The sequence below is a fragment of the Neofelis nebulosa genome, chromosome 2, assembly GCF_028018385.1.
Source record: "Neofelis nebulosa isolate mNeoNeb1 chromosome 2, mNeoNeb1.pri, whole genome shotgun sequence".
Classification (NCBI taxonomy): domain Eukaryota; kingdom Metazoa; phylum Chordata; class Mammalia; order Carnivora; family Felidae; genus Neofelis; species Neofelis nebulosa.
This window is the reverse complement of record NC_080783.1, coordinates 119,016,649-119,032,278: the sequence shown is the minus strand read 5'-3', so window position 1 is coordinate 119,032,278 and position 15,630 is coordinate 119,016,649. Positions and strand designations below refer to the sequence as shown.

Below are 15,630 nucleotides of genomic sequence, written 5' to 3'. Positions count from 1 at the left end.
GACACCATGGCTTGCTACCTAGCTGGTGTTGATGGGAGGCAAGGGAGTGGTCGCAGAAAGGAAAGGGACCATAGCCTTGAGAGAGAAAAGGTTATCCTACAAGAGGCAGAGTGTGGCCAGGAAGGGGTGGGAGAGAAGCAACAACAGATAGATCCTCAGTCCACTGGCCACATAACGAGCAATGAGGAATGAGACTCGACCATCCCAGTATGGTACAGTCACGAGACCAAGGACAAATGGGAGTCCATGCCAGGGGCAACCGCCACGTGCCTGAGTCATGTTGAATTTAACATAGACTGATCAAGCGGTTACAGCTCTTGAGTCACTGTGCACTGCAGAAACTTGTGCCCTCCAGGCACTTTTCTATCAATAGTGTCACATGACACCCCAACCTTTTGGTTTGGGTTAGGTAATTCCGTGTTAATTTTGCCAGCTGTCTGTCTATCAGTTCCTTTGCTGGTTACCTTCCTACCAGGGACCTTTGAGAACTGTGTAGAGACGCGTCTCCTCCTGGCGTTCATTTACAGGACAGAACGGGTATTTTGGGCGTACGGGGAATCCTCAGGCTGCTGAGTTCATCTGGGGCTCCCCCAGACAAGCAGCCCCGCGACCGCAGACAACCGAGGGAACAGGGCCATTTGCCGCTGAGGGAATTCAGTCACTACCATCTGCAGCTCGGCTGATCCCTGCATCTGCCACCTGGACTCTTGTGACCTCACCTACTGTTCTTTCGGAGTCCCTATCCTTTTTCACCCACACCTTACCGGGTCCCCAGTATTCATTGTTACCTGGTGGTGAGGGATTCTTCTGCTTGTTCATCCTCCTCCTCCTCCTCCTCCTCCTCCTCCTCATCTTCTGCAAACAAATTCAGAAATCTCCCGTGATGTGGAGCTCCCACATCACCACTATAAACACAGGGGCTTATATGTCCTAGCGACATAATTCTCTATGCATGACTAACTCTTGTTCTGAAGCTCCAGGGCACTGCCCTTGAGAACTGTTGCGGTATGGATTTCAGATCCAGCAGGGAGTGTCTCTGATTCGGGGGCTCACCATGACTGAGACTGGGCAAAAGTTTAAACTGTCTCTTGTCCAGATCCGTGGATGCCTGTCCAGTTTCGATCTGACTTCTGCGAAGTGTCTTGCAGGTGCCACAGTCATGCAACAGGCGCAGGCCCTGTGTGCTCCCAGTGCTCACGTAGAGTCTCCTCCTTACCCGGAGGACAGCACAATCACCCGGTCCCAAGTCCCTCCACATGTGGACTCATGGGTCCCCAAGTGGACGTCAGTGTTATGGACGGGCCGTCTGTATGAAGAGTGTTTCAGTCTAAACGACGTTCCACCTCCAAGGCCTACTACATCCAATACCTCATTCAACTCCACAAAGTCAGGGGCTTTATTTTTCCTGAAGTGCATTCGGGAACTTTCCGCATGTGATCACCACAGCTATGACAGGTTACTTGATAGACAGATGAGGAGACAGTTATGGAGAAAGCGAAGATCACTCTCTCGCCCACAGTCAATAAAGACAGCTCCTGGGCGGGAGCCTGGAACTTCCCGCTTAGCTCAGGGCTCCCTGCACTCGAACAAGCTGCCTCCTTCCTCGTCCTCCCTTCTGGGCTCTGACACTGGTGGAGGCTGCCTCCTGCCCTAAAGGCAGTTCCCTCGGGGAGGACACAGATGGGTGGAGCACCGTGACCTCCACCCTGTGCACTTCTCCTCTCCTTTCCCACCTGCTAGTCCGGGTCCTCTGGTGGCCCCATGTGTCACATGGAAACCAAGACAGCGGCTGCCAACAATGTGAGGGGAGGCGGGAGATGTCTGGGGAGCCCAGGACCTCGGAGCAGCTCAGTGCACTCAGGGCCTGTGGCCGCCTTACCGGGGATGAGCTGGCGGGCAAGGCACTCTGCCAGCCTGTGTCCCTCGGCCACTTGCTCCTGGATGCCCTGGCCTTGGGAACGCTCGGGGTCATCGTGGGTGAGGAGGTCCTTGAGGTGCTGATCGACTGGCTCAGAAACTTCTCTTCCTTCCCGTAACTTCTGCCACAACTGGGTCAGCTCTTCAGCCTGAGCTTTAATCAGGATATGATATTGCCTAAGGTGGGACATAGAGAAAATTTTAAAACACAGAGTTGAATAGATTCTCTGAGAGCTTTCAGGGACGTTTCTGTGATTTTCCGCAAGGAGCCCTCAAGGCCGCGTTCTGGCATGTGTGTGGGGCCCTGCCTGTGACACAGAAAGAAGAAGGTAAAACAGGCTCCTCTGTGTCGGGGAGTCTCCTTGACCTCCTCTGCAGCTCCTTCTTCTGTAAACAAAGCCAGGTGTCTTCCTCAACACCCGTCAGAGAGATGTCCCTTCAGGCCCTCGCTGCGGCACAGCCATTTCCTGTGAACCTACACGGTGTGCATCGTGCTGTGCATGGACCCAGCGCCAGCCACAGAAATGTGGACAGGACAGCTGGTGTGGACTACACAGGTCAGGAGAACGGCAGGGTCAAGAGGACAGCATTGTCTGAAGGAAAACATGACCGACAAGCTGTCATCCCTCAGGAGGTGACTGTGTTACAGGCAAATGAGGTGGTGATCTCACAACATTGTGAATGTGGCCAATGCCACAAATTGTTCACTAGAATTTGGTGACTTTCAGCTCAATAAATGATATTTATTTGACACAGAGTGAATGATACATGGAAGCCAATGAAAATGAAACACGACAGGCCAAAACCTCTGGGATGCAGCAAAGGCGATCAGAAGAGGGAAGCATAGAGCAATCCAGGCCTTCGTAAAAGAGGAAGAAAAGTCTCAAATACACAACCTAACTTTACACCTAGAGGAGCTGGAAAAAGAACAGCAAATGAAGCCCAAAACCAGCAGAAGAAGGGAAATGATAAAGATGAGATCAGAAGTCAATGATATGGAAATAAAATAAAACGGAACACATCAATGAAACCAAGAGCTGGTTCTTTGAATGAATTAACATTATCGGTAAGTCCCTAGCCAGCTTTAGCAAAAGAAAAAGGAAAGGGCCCAAATAAATAAACTCAGGAGTGAAAGTGAAGCGACCACAACCAACACTGCAGAAATACACACAAAAAAGAAGACATTATTATGAGCAATTATATGCCAACAAATGGGGCAATCTAGAAGAAAAGGACAAATCCCTAGAAACATATAAAACTCCCCAAACTGCAATAGGAAGAAATAGAAAATTTGAACAGATACATAACAAGTTGAGAAATTGAATCAGCAATAAAAAAAACACCCAACAAACAAGAGTCCAGGGCCAGATGGTTCCCCAGGGGAATTGCACCTGACATTAAAGAAGGGTCCGTACCTCTTCTTCTGATGCTGTTTGAAATAGAAATGGGGGGAAAACTTCCAAACTCATTCTACAAGGCCAGCATTAACTTGACCCCAAAACCATCCAAATCCCCACTAAAAAGGAGGCTTGCAGACCAATCTCCCTGATGAACACGGATGCAAAAATTCTCCACAAGATACTAGCCACCCACACCCAACAATATATTAAAAGAATTATTCACGGGGTGCCTGGGTGGCTCAGTCGGTTGAGCGTCCGACTTCAGCTCAGGTCATGATCTCAAGGTTCATGAGTTTGGGCCCCCATCGGGCTCTGTGCAGACAGTCCAGAGCCTGGAGCCTGCTTCGGATTCTGGGTCTCCCTCTCTCTCTGCCCCTCCCCCACCTGCGCTCTGTCTCCCTCTGCCTCTCAAAAATAAAGAGAAAATTTAAAAAAAAAAAAAAAAAAAAGAATTATTCACCACAATCAGGGGGGGATTTATTCCTGGGCCGCAAGGTTTGTGTTAATATCTGCGCATCAACCAACCTGATACATCACATGAATAAAAGAATGGATAAGAACCACATGATCCTCTCAATAGATGCAGAAAAAGTTTTTGACAATATCAGCATCCTTTCTTGAGAAAACCCTCAAGAAAGTAGGGATATAAGGAACATACCTCAAGATCATATATACCGATTACAAAAGACCCACAGCTAATATCACCTCAGTGGGGAAAAACTGAGGTCCCTAAGGTCAGGAACATGACAGAAGGTCCACTCTCACCACTGTTGTTGAACATAGCGTTGGAAGTCCTAGCCTCAGCAACCAGACAGCAAAAGAAATAAAAGGCATCCAAATCAGCAAGGAACAAGTCAAACTTTCCCTCTTTGTAGACAACATGATATTCCACATGGAAAACCAGAAAGACTCCCCAAAACACTGCTAGAACTGATGCATGGAATCAGCAAATTCGCTGGAATATGGTCAACGTACAGAAATTGCTTGCATTTCTCTATACCGATAATGAAGCAGCAGAAAGAGAAATCAAGGAACTGATCCCATTGACTAGGGTACTGAAAACCACAAAATACATGGGAATGAACCTACCAAAGAGATAAAAGATTTGCTGTAACTATAAAAAGCTGTAAACTGTAGAAAACTTATGAAAGAAATTGAAGACACACACACAAAAATGGAAAAACAATCCATGCTCCTGGATCTGAGGAACAAATATTGTTAAAATGTCATCAGTGGGGCACCTGGGAGGCTCAGTCGGTTAAGCATCTGACTTCAGCCCAGGTCATGGTCCCGCGCGTCGTGGGTTCGAGCCTCACGTCGGGCTCTGTGCTGACCGCTCAGAGCCTGGAGCCTGCTTCAAATTCTGGATCTCTCTCTCTCTCTCTGTCCCTCCCCTGTTTGCACTCTGTCTCTCTGTCTCCCAAGATAAAAGAAATACTAAAAAAAAAAAAAAAATGCTTTTAATCTGAATACTACCCAAAGCAATCTACAGAGTCAATGCAATTCCTATCAAAAGAACACCAGCATTCTTCACAGAGCTAGAACAAGTAATCCTAACATTTCTGGACTTCAAGTCATATTATGAAACTGTAATCATCAAGACAGTATGGTATCACCACAAATACAGACACACAGAACCAGGGGACAGAAGAGAGAACTCAGAAATGGACCCACAAATCTATGGCCAAATAAGCTTCGACAACACATGAAAGATTATTCAATGGAAAAAAGACGGTCTCTTCGGCAAATGGGGTTGGCAAAACTGGACAGAGACGTGTGGAAGAATGAACCTGGAGAACGTTCTTACACCGTACACAAAAATAAACTCAAAATGGATGAAAGACTTAAATGTCGGACAGGAAACCATCAAAATCCTGCAGGAGAAGACAGGTGGCAACCTCTTTGACCTTGGCCGCAGCAACTTCTTACTACACATGTCTCCTGAGGCAAACATGAACCACTGGGATCTCATCAAGATGAAAAGCTTCAACAAACAACAAGCTCAAAGGCAATCGAAGCAATGGGAGAAAATATTTACAAACAACATATCGGATAAAGAGTCAGTATTCAATATGTATAAAACAACCTTGATCAAACTCAAAACTCAACACCCAAGAAGCAAACGATCCCGTAAAGAATTGGGCAAAAGACAGAAACAGACACTTCTCCAAAGAAGACATCCAGATGGTAACAGACACACGAAAACTTGCTCAACATCATTCATCATCAGGGAAAAGGAAAGTAAAACCACAATGAGATACCACTCCTGTCTGTCAGAATGGCTAAAATGAATAACAGATGGTGAGGATGTGGAGAAAGGGGACCACTTTGGCACTTTTGCTGGTAGAAATGCAAACTGGTGCAGCCACTCTGGAAAACAGTGCGGAGGTTCCTCAAGAAATTTAGAGAAGAGCTACCCTACAATCCGGCAATGGCACTACTAGGTAGTTATCCAAAGGATTCAAAAATGCTGATTTGAAGGGGCACCTGCACCCCAATGTTATAGTACTGTTATCAACAATAGCCAAAGGATGGAAAGAGCCCAGATGTCCATCGACGGATGAATGGATTGAGAAGACATGGCACATAAATTGATACAACGGAACATTATTGGTGATGAAAAAGAATGGATCTGCCCTTTGCAACACTGTGGATGGAACTAGAGTGTATTATGCTAAGCCGAATAAGTCAATCAGAGAAAGATAAAGATCACATGATTTCACTCATATGTGGAATTTAAGACACAAACCAGATGCACCAGGGGAAAGGAAGGAAAATTAAGTTAAAAACAGAGACAGAAGCAAACCATTAGAGACATTTAAATGCAAAGAATAACCTGAGACTTGCTGGAGGGGTTTTAGGTGGGAGATGGGCTGAATGGGTGATGGGCATTAGGGGGGCAGTTTTCGGGATGAGCACCGGGTGTCATTTGTAAGAGATGATACCCTAAAATCTCCTCCGGAAACCATTTATACACTATATGCGAACTCATTTGGACTTAAATAAATTAAAAAAAAAAATACAAACATTGAGCGAGGCCCCGAATAATTGGAGTCCGCAATACACCAGATACTGCTGTCTTCACTGTTTGACAGATGTGTGTGTGCACCTGTGTGCCAGGCAAGTTTCTGCCCTTCTCCTGGCCCAGACCTGTCGCTGACAGGAGTCAGAGATGCCTACGGCCTCCCACCAGCCACGGAGCCCTCCTTACCTGAGCTTCTCGGTCAAGGTCTCTGCCAACTTCCCCTGCTTACGCTGCAGCGTCTCCCCCAGCACGGATTCGATGATGTCTTTCAACTCTTCACACTCTGAGAACGCAGACACCGGCCTCAGTGGACAAGCTACACGTGCCGCTGTGCTCGCTGCCTCCAGGGAGGGGGCGGGGTGTACCCCAGGACAACGTAACCCCAGCATCGGGCTCTGCGCATCTCATTCCTCAGCCCCCCAGCTACACGGTATTTGATACCTCCCTGTTTTAGAGCTGAGGGAAGAGCAGCTCCAAGGCGTGGACAGGAACTAGACAAGGTGAATGACTGGGATTTGGCAGAATCAGAATCCACATCCCCTGACACTCACCCTGATCATGGCCACTCACCTGAGCTGGCAGCCTCTTAGGTAGGACACTAAGCAGGGACATGAAGTGAGGCCCTTAGGACCACAGGACTGACTCAGGGTTCCCTTGAGTTGGATAATGAGCACATATCTCAAAGGCAAAAAGTTCACCCGCATACTCTTGTGTGCACTATAATGCGTAAAACCAGAAGGACCTGAAAGCGATACGGCCAAACACTAACAAAGCTTGTGGTATCAGAAGCAGCAGACGGGGTGGGGCGCCTGAGTGGCTCAGTCAGGCGAGCTTCGCCTTGGGCTCGGGTCATGACCTCGTGGTTCGTGAGTGCAAGCCCCCGCAGCAGGCTCACTGCTCTCAGCGCAGAGCCCACTTCTCGGATCCTGTGTCCCACTCTCACTGCCCGTCCCCTCCACTCAAAGCAGCAGGTACTATGACAGCAGCAGGATCACAGAGGAGGAATGTGAGGCACAGAAATCGGGGCAGGGCAGCATGGGGGGGAGCACAGGAAGACTGGCCCAGAGCCAGACTGTGTTCCCTCCACCCCAAGCTCCTGGGTGATGTCTTCCTTCGTCGTCTTCACAGGTGGTTTCCCGCACTTGTGTCACGGTTATCAGGAAAGAAGCAAAGAAAACTTTGCTTGTCCTTTCCCCAAAGCTCATCATCTCTTCACCTTGCTAAAGAGCCGCTTCCAACATTACTTTTCTCCCCATCAGTCATTTGTAATCCCACCTCCCCTTGTTTTATGGAAAACTCTTGGTAAGGAAACGGCAACAGTTCGGGCTCAGAGTCGTCAGGATTCCTTCCCATCGCCCCGCTGCACACATGCCCCTAACTCAGGATTCCTCCCGCCATGGCAGTCCCCTCTGAATGAACAGGCAGCTGGCCTCCCCATTCCAGGCTGACTGTGCGGGAGGGCCAGCTCCACACACTGGCTTGGGCGGTCACCGGGGCTTTGGTCTCCCCCGCTCACCCTCATTCTCACCGGGCCGCTTGACTCCTGGCCCAGGCCTGCCCCTGCTGGCCGTCCTGCATCCTTGAAGGTTCCCCAGCTCAGGGAGAGACACAGGAGGGAGCACAGATTGTCTGATGGGCCTTGAAATGCCCTCTACCTCGCCACAGGGTGTCAATGGCTACCGAGGACTCAGGAAGCAGAGCCTGTGCCCACGAAGCACGGCTTCCCTCTCATCAGATGAGTCACTGTCTGGACGGCATCGCTCGTGGATACCGCAGTTTGAGGGAAAGCAGACCCATCTTCCAGCTCCTTGCAAGCTGGCCGTGTCCCCTGGTCCCCACCCGCGCCCCGTGTGCACCATCAGCAAGTTTCCCCCGTGAGCCAGCTCGCTGCTTTGCCAATGGAAACTCAGAGAAGTGGGACGTGATGGAGTTCATTAGTCCAAGACATGCAGGCCAACAGTGATGCAGGATGTGACACACACACACAGAGGATCCCGAGAGGACCAGGCATTTCCGGGTCTGCGTCAGGAATCAATCACTAGAAAGTTAACTCTAACCCCACCCTATACAGCACTGCAAACCAACCTGGAGAAACTGCTAGTCTCGTTTTCCCCATTCTTCCCATCCTCAGCAAAATGAGGGTAAGACACACACTTCCACTGGGTCCCCCGGGAGCTTTAGTCTGTTAAGTGTCCAACTCTTGATTTTGGCCCAGATCATGATCTCACATTCCTGAGATCGAGCCCCACGTCAGCCTCTGTGCTGACAGCACCGAGCCTGCTTGGCATCCTCTATCTCCCACTCTCTCTGCTCCACCCCGACTAACACTGTCTCTCTCAAAACCAACAAACATACGTTAAGAAATACCCACTGCTACTTTTCCTGGATTGTGGTCACAATGGAATTTATCGTGACGATGGGAATAGAGAAGACAAAGTCCAGAGAGGGCTTTCGTTTTCTCTCCACACAAAGCCAATTCCTGTCTCCAGGAATACAGACAGTCATCACTTTGGTGACCCTGACCTTGTAGGACTTACTATATTTCTGCAGCTGGTTGGCCAGGGAGTAGGCAGTAGCTTCGGATACAAGGAATTTCTCTCTGAGGTCTCGGAAGTCCTGCTGGCTTGCTTCCAGCTTGGATTGAAGCTCCTGGTTGAGTTCCAGGAGGCTCATTTCTGTCCCTGGATCAGACACCAGGTCAAGAGGTGCTGCCATGGTGACATGTGGCAGAAGAGGTAGAGCTGGGGACTGGGGAGAAGAAACCAAACACATGACGGGTTAAAAACAAGTGAAATCAAGTAGGTTCAATCAGGACTGAGGGGCGAGGATACAGGAATTCTTTACTTACTATTGGGAACAACTTGAACAACACCCCACAGCACTGGAGAGTCAGCAGCTACAAAAAGAAGGTTCGAGATGCCAGAGTCGAGAGCCCAAGGCACTGCCTGTAGCTCAGACTCCAACCGGAATGACAGACCGAGCACCCGGCACACCAGGTGATGGTCTGCAGTTGCAATAACAGAATTGGAACGCGGGGGGTGTCATGGAACCTTGGGAGCCACTGCCTTCCAGGTGCCAAGGCTACGCGGATCCCCCAGGCTGCCTAGTCTCCCCTGAAGGTCACCACTGATGGGGACCACCCCTCAGCGGCCACTCTCAGTAGTTGTCTACCCTTGTGCTAATACCACAGATCCCATATCTTTCTCTGTCTGTCTCTGTTTTAAGTTTATTTATTTATTTTGAGAGAAAGCACGAGCACGTGAGCAGGATGGGGTGGAGGGAGAGGGAGAGAGAGAGAATCCCAAGCAGACTCTGTGCTATCTGCACAGTACCGTACGGGAGCCTTGATCTCATGAACCGTGAGATCATGACCTGAGCCAAAATCAAGAATCAGACACTCAACCCAATGAGCCACCCAGGTGCCACAGACCCCATCTCTTTCCAAACACATCTCAGCATCGTTCTCACTGTTCATTCTTGTGTGTGCATAAAAACATCAAGGCAGAAATAGTTTCCCAAGTTTTACTAAAGGGCTGTCATCAAGCCACCCCACTTCTCTTTAAGGTCAAACAGACCTTCAGGCTTTTCCAGTGAGTGAAACATTCCAAAGTCTTAGACTGTCATGATGTTCTTCTCTGGGTCTCTGTAGTTTGTCCTCTATCCATTAAAAAGTGTAAGACAGGAGGCAGAGTATAATACTAAGTGAATAAATATTTACTTGAGAAAAATGTTTTGTCCCAACACTCACTGTTCTTCTGGCTCTTTTCCTGTGTTATGAGGCTTTCTTATCCCCTCTTGGGGCACCATTTTGACTTTCCATTAAACTGATGTTGGATATCCCTATATCCTCGACTCCTTCTCTACGTGTGAGTTGCTTTTTTTGTTGTTTTTATAATGTCACTAAACAACCATATTTCATGCTTGTCACTTACGGATTTCATGTGTCTCTCACAAGATCTCTTTCGAACTGTCAAAATGTTAATTTATACGTATGTCCTTGAATACATGTAGTGACCACCTACTTTGGAAACATCTATAAACTTGATGCTATTTGATTACATTCATTTGGCCTACCCTCATATTTAATAGAACGGAGGTTAACAAACCCTCAGTTTGCTCTCTATACTTAAGAGTCTGTTTCATGGTCTGCCTCTCTCTTTACCAACCGCCCATTGTTCATCTATTGGGTTTCTTAAGTTCCACAGATGAGTGAAATCATATGATATGTGTCCTTCTCTGGCTGACTGACTTCGCTTAGCATAATACACTCTCACTCCATCCACGTCATTGCTAGAACTGATACACGAATTCAGTGAAGTCCCAGGACACAAAATCAACATACAGAAATCTCTTGCGTTCCCACACATCAATAATGAAGCAGCAGAAAGAGAAATCGAGGAGTTGAAACCATGTACAATTGCACCTAAAACCGTAAGATACTTAGGAATGAACCCAACCAAAGGCGTAAAAGATCTGCACTCTGAAAACTAGAGAACCCTTACGAAAGGCACTGAAGAGGGCAGAAAGAAATGGAAAAACTTCCCGTGCTCATGGATTAGAAGAACAGATATCGTTAAAATGTTGATACTAACCAAAGCAATCCACACATTGACTGCAATCCCTATCAAAATACCACCAACCTTTTCCACAGAGCTACAACAAGCAATCCTCAACTTTGTATGGAACCAGAAAAGACCCCAAAGAGCCAAAGGAATCTTGGATGGCCTTGAAAGCCAACCTTGTACCCCACATCAAAGCGACTGACAGTACTTTTGCTGGAATACGTCTCAGTGTTTATTGCTCTAGAGTGACTTTCCTAAGGCAGCAACATGCCATTCTAACCTTATTTGAACTTGTCATTCTCACTCTCCTGTTTTTCATGAAATTATACTTTTTAGTGTTTGTTCTGTTGAATCGCTTTGGGTTTCTCCTCAAGACATTCTTATTGTGATGTGCATGTTCAATATTTCTTACCGATCTCCTGTCATTTGTTATTCTCTTTTCGGCTCGGTCATCTCTCTCTTTTTCAATTCTAACAGTTCTTTATTGGGGTCGAATTGACCTAGAGCAAAACGCACAAACCGCAAGCACACAGCTCAATGAATTTAACGTACGTATGCATCCTGTCACCACCCAGATCGAGATACAGAACACTTTCGTCCGTGGCGCAAAGTTCTCTTCTGCTTCTTGCCAGTCAATACCCATTTCCAAACACAAACACATTCTGAATTCTCACCCTAGATGACTTTTGCTTGTTCTTACACTTCATATAACTGCAATGATGTCGTATGTTCTCCTATGTTCTGTGTTCTCTCACTCGGTGTCTGGTTTTGAGATATCGTCCTGATTAGCTGTGTGTCAGCCATTGGTGCTGATGCTGCCGAGAAATACTCTGCTTGGGGATTATAGCACAATTTGACTATCCGTGTTTCTGCTGGACAGATCTAGTTTTGGTTATCACACATAGAGTAAGGACGAATAATCATGTACAAACTGTGTTTTGTCGAGACACCCACTGGTTCCTCCCAGGTACACATCCTAGGAATAAAATGCTTGGGGAAAGCAGAGAAACTGACACAGACTTTTGCAAAGGCTTTGTCTCCTTTTAGATTTCCGCCCAAAGATAGGCAGTCCCAGTTTCTCTACATTCCCACATACCTAGTATTCTCGGTCCTTTTGATTTTAGCCATTCTGCTAGCTGTTAGTGCTCGGTTTAGTTTTCGAATGCTGTTGGTCATTTGGGTATCTTCTTTTATGAAGCGCCTTTTGAGATCTTTTCCTCATCAATAAGCTCGGTTCTCTGTAATTTTCTTTGTGAGTGTGTAAGTTCTTTCTGTATTTTGGATAAGGTCGTTGCCATATATGAGGTATTGCAAGTAATTATTCTTGGACTGTGGATTGTGTTTTCACTATGTATCTTATGATTACTTTTTAAATTTTACATATTTTGAGGGGGGGAGGGGCAGAGGGAGAGGGTGTGTCTTTTCACTTTTTAAATAGTGATTTATGATCAACGAAGGATTTAATACTTTATGAAATCCAGGTTTTTATACTTCTTTTCTAAGTTCTTTATGTTGATAGAGAAAGTGAGTAGGGGAGGGGGAGGGAGAGAGATTCCCAGGCAGGCTCCACACTGTCAGGATGGAGCCCAATGCCCCTGGGGCTCAAACCCGTGAAGTGTGAGATCATGACCTGAGCCAGAATCCAGTGCCGGACGCGGACCTGACCAAGCCATCCAGGCACCCTTCCACATACATTTTAGAATTAGTTGGTAACTTCCCCCCAAAATGCCTACTCCAATAGGAATCAGGGTAATATTGATTTGGTATTCCAACAAGATTGGATCTTCTCATCTATGAAGGTGCTGTATACACTTTTATATATATCTAGATCTCCTTTAATTTCTCTCAGCAATGGTTGTCTGGAGTCTTCCTTATATGTGTTCTTATGCATTTAACGATTGTGTGGATGTGAATCTCTATTGTGTATATTGAGTTTAATTTTATTTTGTTTTTAAATTTCATTTTCTAAACGCTCACGGTTGGTATGGAGAAAAACACTAGATTATCACACGAATGCTACCGAGGGATACTTTGGGTACGTTAGACGGCATTTTTAAAGTGTACCATGTGGGGTATGGGTGGCCCACTTAGTTAAGCATCTGACTCTCTGGACTTTGGCTCAGGCCATGATCTCACGGCTAGTGATTCAAGCCCACACATCGGGTGCTGTGCTGACAGTGTGGAACCTGCTTGGGATTGTCTTGCTCTCCCTCTCTCTCTCCCCCTTCCCTGCTCGATCTCAGAATAAATAAATAAACATTAAAAAAGTAAATAAGGCGTACAACTAAATGCACAGCAAAATCAAACTCCAGCTACCATCAAGACATGGCATTTCTTCCAGCTCACAACTTCCCTTGTGGCCCTTTGCAGTCCATCACTGTCTCCGCCTCAGCCACAGGCAACCACTGACCCTACAGGTGGGTTTGCATTTTTTAACAACTCTAGGTAGGTGGAACGCTTTGGTGCCTACGTTCTTTGGTGCAGCATAAGGATTCTGAAATCCATCCATATTACTGCGCGTATCGCCAGTTCGTGCTTTTTTATCGCTAAGTAGTATTCCTCCGAACGGCTACATCCTGTCGATTTATACAGTCACCTACTAGTGGCCTCTGTGTGGTCTCCAGGGTTTAGCCACTGTGAAGAAAGCGATGGGGAGTATTCATGTACAGATCGGTGTGTGGACATATTGTGTAAATACTTAGAAGGGAAATGGCTGTTCATGTGAGTGGTCAATGTTTAACTATGGTTCAGCCTCTCTACATGACTGGACCAGTTTTCATTCCCACAAGTGTTGGAAACTTCTAGTGACTTCACATCCTCACCACATATATTTCCGGTCTTCTTCATTTTAGCCCATGGCAATGGACATGTAACGCTAACTCACGGTAGCATTAACTTGTGTTCCTCCTGATGACTGAGTGTGTTCTGGAAAACTGACCTCCGTGCTTTGGAGCCAAAATATACCACAAAGACAGAGTCTGAGATAAGGAGGAACACTAAGAGCTTTCTTGCTTTCCCAGGCAAAGAGGACGACAGCAGGCTAAGGCCTTCAAAAACTGCCAGCTCCTGCCCCCTGGAGGAAGGGGTTGGGGGTCTTATCGGGAAAATCAAGGTGTGGCCAGTAGCGACAGGAACTGTGTACATGCTGCTACCCTCCTTCCTCATGTCCTGGGGTGTACCTGCTTCCTGATACAGAAGGCTAAGAAGGGAGGAGGGGAGCTTTGCAGAAGACAAGAAAAAGGTTACTACTTAGTTTCAAATCGAACCTGTGGAAACATCAGTGAAGCCATTTTCATTTTTCTTCAACTTTATGCCTTTGAGTGGTTTCCAGCGGAGCATCTTTTCAAGTGCTTTTTGGCCATGTGTATATCTTGTTTTGTGAGGTATTTCTTCTTCGAGACTTTTGACCAGGAGCGCCTGGGTGGCTCAGCTGGTTAAGTGTCCGACTGGTGAGTTTGGTTCTGGTCATGCTCCCACAGTTCCTGAGATCGAGCCCCACTTCAGGGTTTGTGCTCACTGTGTGGAGCCTGCTTGGGATTCTGTCTCCCTCTCTCTCTGACCCTTGCCTGCTTGCTCTCTATAGCCCTCTCAGAATAGATAAAAATAAACTTAAAAGACTCTTGACCAATTCTCTTCTTGCACTGTCTTATCACACAAAATACGTGTCAGAACAGTACACTGAACACTACACAGCATTACCTTGAGAAATTAATGAACTAAACACATGGAGAGGTAAAATTTGCTGTGGATTGGAAGACCTCAATATGGTTTACATGTCAATTCTTCCCAAATTGATCTACAGATCTGATACAAGGCCAATCAAAATTCCAGCAGACATGCTAGTAAACATTTCTAAGCTGATCCAACACTTCATATGGAAATGGAAAGGATCTTGAATTATCAAAGTGATTTTAAAAAGAAGAAGAGTGGGGTATGACTCAAGTGCCTGTTCCAGAATGGCCATACACATCTTTTACGCAATTTCGGAGTGATGTATCCTATTATTATTCAGTTGTAAGAGTTTCTGTACATTCTCACTGAAGCTTGGAAGTTGCTCTACTCCCTTTGTACGTGAATTCCTTGTTCTAAAATTGGGCCAATATTTACATTAGTTTTTATGTGGCGAGAGAATATGGAAGACCAGAAAGCATTTAACTTACCAGAGAGGAAGACAGATCATCACTGGTCATTATGGAGAGGATGACCCTATGAGATTTAGTGAAGTTGCCTCCATTTCCCCAGCTGGCCAAGACATAGTGGGTAGTAGCTACAGATGCTAGCTGTTTCCTCTGGAGACCTTGGCAGTGTTGACTGGTTGGAGCCACCATGGACCCCGGGTGTCAGTCGTGTCCTAAAAGGCTGAAATCTGGCTGAGGCTCCAGGGCTGTTGGGCCTAGGCAGGTCACCCAGCTGTTGGAAAACACACAGGCAGACCAGGACAATCACCGAGGTCATCGCCAGGCAGCTTTGGCCATTTCCTCCAAGGAACCTACCACCACTACACTTCTCATGACGTCCTGTTTCCAGACTGAGATCCCCAGGACAGTTGGGAGAATGTGTTATTCACCACTGTATTCGGGGTTCCTAGCACCGAGCCAAGCACTGAGGAGGCCCTCAGGGACTTCCTTTCACTGATCAAATACAAGTTGCTGCCAATCTCTGACCATCTCAACTCCATTCCAGTCACAAATGTCCAGTCAGGGGTCCCCTGCTTTCTCCCAAGACG

At 46.9% G+C, this 15,630-nt stretch overlaps 1 protein-coding gene across 1 annotated transcript in view; it reads right to left on the bottom strand.

Annotated features, from left to right (window-relative positions):
- LOC131504056 (neuroblastoma breakpoint family member 6-like) overlaps window positions 1-15,374 on the bottom strand; it is a 29,275-nt gene extending 13,901 nt beyond the window's left edge. Inside the window, 7 exon segments of the mRNA XM_058715998.1 lie at window positions 789-852; window positions 1,880-2,094; window positions 6,529-6,625; window positions 8,880-9,090; window positions 9,191-9,238; window positions 15,065-15,226; window positions 15,228-15,374. Of these exon segments, the coding sequence (XP_058571981.1) occupies window positions 789-852; window positions 1,880-2,094; window positions 6,529-6,625; window positions 8,880-9,090; window positions 9,191-9,238; window positions 15,065-15,226; window positions 15,228-15,359 (929 nt within the window). The 5' untranslated portion in view covers window positions 15,360-15,374.
- Window positions 15,375-15,630: the final 256 nt, after the last annotated feature.